The 8,026-nt window shown below is 51.4% G+C and overlaps 1 protein-coding gene across 1 annotated transcript; it reads right to left on the reverse strand.

The window, feature by feature from the left end:
* Nucleotides 1-290: 290 nt before the first annotated feature.
* Nucleotides 291-7,566, reverse strand: LOC118582827 (leukocyte immunoglobulin-like receptor subfamily B member 3). Its single transcript, XM_036185944.1, has 14 exons — nt 7,514-7,566; nt 7,311-7,346; nt 6,846-7,133; nt 6,404-6,709; nt 5,171-5,455; nt 4,739-5,044; nt 4,130-4,426; nt 3,589-3,885; nt 3,250-3,300; nt 2,278-2,394; nt 1,898-1,973; nt 1,782-1,819; nt 1,501-1,553; nt 291-520 (listed from the first exon to the last, which is right to left on the reverse strand). Exons 1-14 carry the CDS (start codon nt 7,545-7,547, stop codon nt 341-343), a joined length of 2,364 nt encoding a protein of 787 aa, XP_036041837.1. The 5' UTR covers nt 7,548-7,566; the 3' UTR covers nt 291-340.
* Between the last annotated feature and the right edge of the window lie 460 nt (nt 7,567-8,026).

Genomic DNA, 8,026 nt, shown 5'->3' on the forward strand with positions numbered 1-8,026 from the left:
GTCTCACTCTATAGCCCAGGCTGGCATGAAATTCAGTAGGTATGCCAAGATAACCACAAAACAAAGGCAATTCTCCTGCCTCAGCCTCCCAGGGGTTGGGATTATGGATCTGTGCAACCAAGCGTGTAAGTTTCTCATTTCATGGCTTTGATGAGTGATATCATTGGAACTAGTACTCAGTGTGAAACCATTCCCTTCTATTTAGTTTCTCATTTCATGTGATTATCGAGAAATCTGCTTTATTTCCAAAATGTATGATGTTAGTTAAAATGCAATCAGGTTCCCCAAAGTTCACAGAACCCCTTGGATGTCTCTGTTCGGTCTCCTGGCAGGCAGAGGGTCATTGCTCCTTGTTCCTGGGAACAGAACCCTGTCGAGTGACTGCCAGAGCAGCATATACAGTGGGTTCCTCTGGGGCTTCCCCTGCCTGGGAGGGAGGAGGTGCAGCTCTCCCCTGTCTGAGTGACTTGGTGCACAGCTGGGCATAGGTCACATCCTGGGGCTCCTTGGATTCAGCAGCCTGGAGTGGGAGAGAGTGAGAAGGTTTATGCTTGACTTGGGGGATGCTGAAGTCCTGGGGAGGACAGGACCCGCCAGACTGTCCATCTCTCTGTCATCTTCTGTTTGTCCATCTTTGGTGTCCAGGACTTCTCCTGACATGACAGAAGGTAGGGCAGCTCCTGCCCTCCTGAGCCTAGAGCCTTTCACCTGGGCATATGACTCTCCCTGGGGGTCTTCCTCAGCTGGTCTCTGCATCAGGGAAGTAGTGAGGGACAGACAGTGTCTCCCTGTTCCCCTGGGGAGCTCTGGCCAGGTTTCCCCAGCATGGCAAGAGTGACCCATTTAGATGACAGCATCCCTGTTGGGATCTTCTGGGGCTTCCTACAGTTCTGGCATCTTATCTTGACATTCTAACTGTCTTGGCTGTCCCACATAGTCCATCTTCCTGAAAACACATTTCTGGGGGCTGGAGAGATGGTTCTGTGGTTAAGAGCAATGCCTACTACTGCAGAGGATCCAGGTTTAGTTCCCAGAACTCACATGGCAACCTATATTGATGTGTAACTCTCATTCTGTGCTATCTGACACTCTCTTCTGTCCCCTGGGAGCTCCATGCAGGCATGTGGTGCAGAGACATACATGTAAGACATCCACACACACAAAACAAAACCCCACGTTTCTGCCCAAGTCCCTTTGGTTCCTGCCTGCAGCTGCTAGTCCCTTAGATGTTTCCATGGGCTTTCTCATCCAGACTGCCCCCTCAGAAGACAACCAGACAGATGCCAAGGAGCCAGAAAATAGACAGGAGTGATGAGACACATGATTCTGGAAAACCAAGAGAAAGTGAGGCTACAACACACAGGAGGCAGGTACTTGCAGAAGGGAGTGGTCAGCTGTGATTGCTTCTGAGGGCCAAGAGAGGGCGAAGAAAGAAGCCCCCCCCCCCGATTAAAATAGGCCCTAAATTCTTAGCTCTGCAGATAAGGACAGGGACCTCACCCAACTGTCCAGCTTGGCACCATCCTCAGGCTGTGTGTCCTCCACTGAAGCATCTGTTAGAAGAACAAACAGAATGTCTCCTGAGCAGAGTCTAGGGATGACTCTGACCCTTAGTTTTCTGTATTGCCCCAGGAGCGGACAGAGGATAGGGGAGTGTTGTGATATCCAGAGTCTACAGTGAGAAGTTCAGACCAAAATAGCAAAGACCCAAAAGCCTCTCCATCACCCCTGCAATGCTGAGTCCTCACACATCTCCCTCCCTAGGACCCTCTTTCTCTCACAAAGGTTTTCCTCCTGGTTGGCAGCAGCTGGGTTGGATCTGGAGAGACAAGAAGATGTCAGTTGGCAGTGAGTTGTGTCGGGCAGGTGGGGGTCTATGTCTCTGGTCATGAGTTACCTCTTCTGGGAGCCTCTGTCTCTGGTTACAGGCTCTGCAGCTCCTGCAGGAAGTTGCAATTCTGTAACTTTCTGGGCTGCAAGAGAGAGAAGAGTCTCAGCTTCCCCTCTCTCTCCAGGCATGTACAGGGAAGGAAAGAAGGAAGGAAGGAAGGGACCTTTACACCATGGGTGAGTGTGCAAATGTCCCAGGACATGGTGAAGCTCACAGAACCCCTGACATTGCACAGGTTCTGAGATCACGATCTTTCTGGTCTGAGATCTGCAAGTGTTTATGAACTACCCAGGACCAGCCTGAGGTTCCCTGGGGCTGGCGTCCTGATCCCCTGCTTGGCTCTTCACAGAGGAACCTGAGACCCAGGTCACCCACACCGTACTCACCATCCTTCCTGAATTTTCCCTGATGCCTTCGTCGGAGAAGGAGGAAGATGAGGATGAAGAGGAACAGGAGGAAGGCCACAGAGACTCCAACCAGAGCCTTCAGGTACCCTTCCAGTCCTGAGACACAAGGGATGTGATGAGTGGGGAATGTGGCTGCTTAACTGAGTACCTTCTGTGTGACAGACGCATGTTTGGTGTTTGCACTCATCACCTCCCATCCTCACAATCATGCAACAGGAATTGTCTCTTTTTCTGTCCCCAGAGTTCACCTGCCTCAGATCACATGACTGGAAGTGGCAGACCTGGGAGTCGAACCCAGGGACTCTTCCATCTCTTTTCTTTCCACCTGAGCTGAGCCTCATGAGTTGGAGGGAAGGAGCCTGAATGCCCTGCCATGGCCCTGTGCCCCACCTTGTACAGGTCACTACCACTGTGGGACAGACCCACTGCAGAATCAGGTTCTGAAGGTCTCCTGTCATGAGAGGTCTTAGCCAAGGCCAGCCCTGAAAAAAATTTAGACATGTAGACTAGGCTTCTCCGCTTTTTACTCAGCCAGTCCAGAAAGGGATAGTCTGGTCCAAGTCAGCATCTCCAGAAGCAGCTGTATAGAGCCCATAACTAGCTATTGCCCATCTGGGCCCCACCTTATTAGCCCTCTGGGGCCTGACTCCATGCAGTTGAGAGGTTTGTTCTCAGGGCCTTAGAGGCAGGGTTGGGAGGCAAATATCCTAGATCCCTGCTCTCCACCTCACCCACTTGCCCCATCCTCCAGCCTGAGCCAGAACATTCTGGATGCCACCTTTCTGCATCCAAACTTCTAAGTCCTGAGTCTTTGGGGTCTCTGTTGGGATCTCTGTTTGCCTCCCTCATTCACAAGCTAAAGTGACAGAGAAATGAGGACTTCAGTGGGTAAGAGCTGTGAGGCAGCGTGGGGATGGAGCACACTCCTGCACTGAGGTGCCTCATACTCACCAGATGTTGGCAAGGACATGGAGGTTGGTGGGCTGGGGGCTCCAATGGGTCCTAGGAAAGAGAACAAGAGGGGGTGAGGGTTAGATGCTAACCCAGGGGCTTCTCTCTGCTCACTGTCCTGTAACCTCCCCAATATCTTCATGCTGTCTACCCCAAACCTAGATTGCAATAGAGGATGGAGTGGACATTACTTGAGGAAATCCTGCTTCTGGCCTCCACTTCTCTGTCAGGGAAAGTGACTCTGGCTAACCTTCCTATTCTCCCCTTAATACCACCCAAGTCAAAGGCTCTCCTGGGGTTTGGACTGGAAGTCACCGTGAGAGTCCAGGGTCACCTCACCTGAGACAGTGAGCTCCACAGGGCCACTGGCTTGTGTCAGCAGATAGGGAGATGAGTCTTGAGATCCATAGCACCTGTAGGTGCCCGAGAGGTCAGAGGTCACAGCACTCATGGAGAATTCTGCCTGGAACTCCCAAGCTTCAGACTTTAGTCGCTGGGGTTGGTGGTCTGCTCCCTCCTTGGACAGAATGAAAGTGTCCACTTTGTATGTTGACTGACACAGCATGGTCACGTTGTCTCCAGAGTGTACTGTGGAGTTAGGCTTCACTGAGAGGGAAGGGCTGAAAGGAAGCTGTCCTAAAGAGAATAAGGATGATGAGAGGCTGCCTTCAGTGTTCTGAGTTGACACCTCACCTGGGTCTGCCCTGAGCACCTGGGAATCTGTCTCTTTTCTCTGACTTAGCCCCTGTCCTGTTCTCCTGCCTCTGCATCTGTTTCTGAATAAGATTCCTGTTCCTCATCCCAGCCATCACCTCCTTAACTCCCCCATGAGAGCCCAAGCAGAGGTTAGGTACCTGAGGGAATCTATTTAATTCCTCACCTGTGATCAGGATGTCCAGGGGGTCACTGGAGGCTGACCACTCAGAGGAGAGGTTGTTTGAACCATAGCATCTGTACTGGCCTCCAGTAGAGCTGCTCATAGGTCCCAGTGTGAAGTTGGACGAAGAGAAACCAGCCTGGGTCCACTGGACACTATGTTGGGTGAGGTCAGCTCCCCCCACCTTGTACAGAGCAAATCTGTCATAGTTGATGTCAGAGCAACACTGCAGGGTGAGGCTCTTCCCAGGGTGCAGGATATGGCCTTGGTGAGTCAGCAAGGAGGGCTTCTTGGACAGGCCTAGAGGGAAGGTGACAGGCTAGGGATTGAGGGGCTGGTTTATACAAACACTTGTCCCCTCCCTTCCCGCCATGCACATGTCACTGCTTCTCCCCAGCAGTGGGGCTCGGCTTCAGCCACTTTGTTTTTTTGGGAGGGGGTTTCGAGACAGGGTTTCTCTGTGTAGCTTTGAATCCTTTTCTGGAACTGCCTGCCTCTGTGACCCAAGTGCTGGGATTAAAGGTGTGTGCCACCACCACTTGGCCCTCAACCACTCTTTACCCAAACTACCCAGTGGGACAACATGATTGGTCAATGATGGGGCTGACTCACCTGAGATGTGTATTTTCTGGGGTACACTGGGTACTGACCACAAGTGTGGAGTATGGCTGTAGTAACCATAACATCTGAATGTCCCTCTGTGGTCTGGTGTGACATGATCTATAGAGAACAAGGCCTGCCACTGCCCAATATGGTATATATACTGTGAGTTCAGAGAGCTGAGGAACTTCTGATCTTCCTTGGTGAGAACAAGTTTATTATATGCCTCCGGGGAGACACACTGGAGGGTCATGTTCTCTCCTAAAGTCACCACAGGACTGGGTAGGGCTGTCAGGCTCGGTTTGTAGTGGTAGATTCCTAGGGGAGAAAGAGGCAGACAGTTCCATGGGCTCACACAGCCACCATGTTCTCCAGGGCTACTCTGTGGTAAGGGATTATTCCTGAGAGCAGAACCTGGGGCTGAGACCCTGACTGTCTCCTTACCTGTCAACACCAGTTCCAGGGTGTCACTGCGCTCACACCAGCCAGCTGAGCTGTAACAGTAACAGCGATATTGTCCTACATGTTGCTGTGTCACTGAAGGGATGGAGAACTTGGCCTTGTTCTCAGGCTTCTCTGGGGACTGTGTGTCCAAGGGTTTCTGGCTTCCCTCTTTATGCAGAATATATATTTCTGCATCCGGGCTCCCCTGACACCAAATGGTCATGGGGCTTTGTGAGGCGACCACAGAGCCTGGCTCAGCCTCGATGGTGGGTTTGTGGAGGGTCCCTGCAAGGAAGTAGGGGAGAAGACGTTTGGTCTGTCTGAATGTGACACAGAGAAAGTCACAGTTGTGGATGGCTCTTTTTTCTTTTTAACTTATTTTTCTCTCATACTATACATCCTGACAGCAGCCTCCCCGTTTTCCATTTCCCCCAGATCCACTGCTCCTCTGTTTCCTTTCAGAAAGAACAGGTTTTCCAGTGATATTAACTGAACACAGAATAACAGCATGCAACAAGACTAGTCACACACACTCATATTGAGGCTGGACAAGGCAACCCAGTAGGAGGGAAAGATTCCACCTGCAGGAAAAAGAATCTGAAACATCCCCATTCCTATTGTCATGAGTCTAACAAAAATCCCAAATGAGCCAGGCAGTGGTGCATGCCTTTAATTCCAGCATTCAGGAGAGAGATACAGGCAGATCTCTGTGAGTTCAAGACCAGCCTGGTCTACAGAGTCACTTCCAGAGAAGCCAGTGCTACACAGAGAAACTCTAAAAAACAAAACAAAACAAAACACCAAGGTAAACAACCACAGCGTGTGTGCAGAGGGCCTAGGGCAGAGCCATGCAGGCTCTGTGGTTGCCTGCTCAGTCTCTGTGAGCCCTCATGATCCCTCCTTAGTAGAGTCTGTGGGCAAAGTTCTCCTGACATCCCTAGTGCTCTGGCTCCTGCAGCCCTTCCTCCCTCTCTTCTCTGGGGTCCCCTAGCTGTTGTGGATGGTACATGAGCTGATCCAGAGTAACAGAAGGGCCCATATGGATTCATGTATTTCCTGGACCTCCTGGGCTTTGCAGTCACTGTCTGCCTTGGATTCTGTATCTTGTGTTCCACTCTCTACCGTGCTCGGTTGTGAAAGGGCTCAGGAGCCCTGGCTTCTCACATACACCACACACCAAGACCTCCCTGGCATATGTATCATTTCAGCATCATCCTAGGTAATGTTCCTTACCTGAGACCAGGAGTTCCAGGGGTTCGCTAGGTTCTGACCACACCTGTGGACTGTTTTTGTGAAAGCTGTAGCATCTGAATGTCCACCTTTGGCTGGAGGTCACAGGGCCCACAGAGAACAGGGCCTGGAACTGTCTGGTATAGGAGTTATACTCTGAGTCCAGTGTCCAGGAGAGCTTCTGAGGTCCTTCCTTAGTCAGAACGAACCTGTGATATGGCTGCTCTGAGACACACTGGAGGTTGACATTCCCTCCTTCAGTCACCTCAGGGCTGGGCTGGGCTGACAGGCTGGGTTTACTGTAGACTCCTAGGAGAGAAACAGGAATCAGTGAAATGTCTCAGGCCTCCTTATCCTCCATGGCTGTGAGGTGGAGGAAACCCTGTGAAGAGAACCACCTCTTGACAGTCAAGCCTGAGGCTGGGGACCCTGTGTGTCCTCTCACCTGTCACCACCAGCTCCAGGGAGTCACTGAACTCTGACCACCGGCCATCACTGGTCTGATACCGACAACGATATTGTCCTGCATGTTTGTGGTCTGTGTTTGAGATGGAGAATTCAGCCTTGTCCTTAGGATTTTGGAGAAACTCTATGTGCTTTAGTTTTCGATATTCCGCTTTATAGAGTCCATATGCTTTGGCTCCTGTGGTCCCTTCACATAAAAAGGTCACTGTAGTCTGCAAGTAGACCACAGAGTCTGGTTGTACTGTGAGGACAGGCTTAGGGAGAGCCCCTACAAGGAAAAGAACATTTTGGACTCAGGATAGCCATCAGATTGCAGTCTCCAACTCCAGCCCTCCAGCCATCCCCAGGGTCAGCACACATGTGTTGTTCTCCATCCTCACTGCCCAGGCATGGCTGCAGGAATGATGGGAAGTGAAGGTCAGGGCATCTGCAGATACTCACTCACCTGCTGGCACTGAGGTCCCCAGGCCCAGAGTCAGTCCTGGAAGAGAGTTCCCTGTGAGAGGTTTGTCCCTGAAGCTTGAGCAGGTCTTCCCCTCTGCAGACCCCCACCTGAGACCCTGGGATTTCCTGATGGACAAGTGCTGGGATGTGTAGGTGAAGGTCAATTCTAGACCATAGTATCCCCTCCCCATCTCCACGTCTCACCTAGACAGAGCAGGGCTGTGAAGATGAAGGTCATGGCATCTCCTCCTGGAGGCTGCAACTGTGCTCATTGGCAGAGCTACAGAGTCTGCCTGGAGGGACAGGAGACACAGGGTGTGGCAGGATTCATGAGGTGGTTGTAAAGTAACAGCCCCACAGGAAGAGGAAGTGCCCTCCTTTGGCCCCAGGCTCTGACTTCCCCAAAGCTGTGTCTAGGTCAGGTCATAGACTCTGCCATCAATTCTTTGTCTGTTTTATCTGTCCTCACTGTTATGTCCAGATCATGACCTCAAAGAGACCCCCGAAGACCGTGGATTTCCACAATGCAACAGCAAGGTTTTTTTGTTTGAGTTTACCAGTCTAGACAGGGAACTCATTCATTCCTACACCCAATACAGTGAGGCAGGCAGGAGTTGCTCTTTCTTTGTGTGGCTAGCTATTTAAAGGCTAAAACTGCAAGCCCTTCAGGGTGGTTGGGGGGGGGTTGGGAGTTTTACACGTGTGGAACTTGGATTG

The sequence above is a fragment of the Onychomys torridus genome, chromosome 1 (assembly GCF_903995425.1).
Source record: "Onychomys torridus chromosome 1, mOncTor1.1, whole genome shotgun sequence".
NCBI lineage: Eukaryota > Metazoa > Chordata > Mammalia > Rodentia > Cricetidae > Onychomys > Onychomys torridus.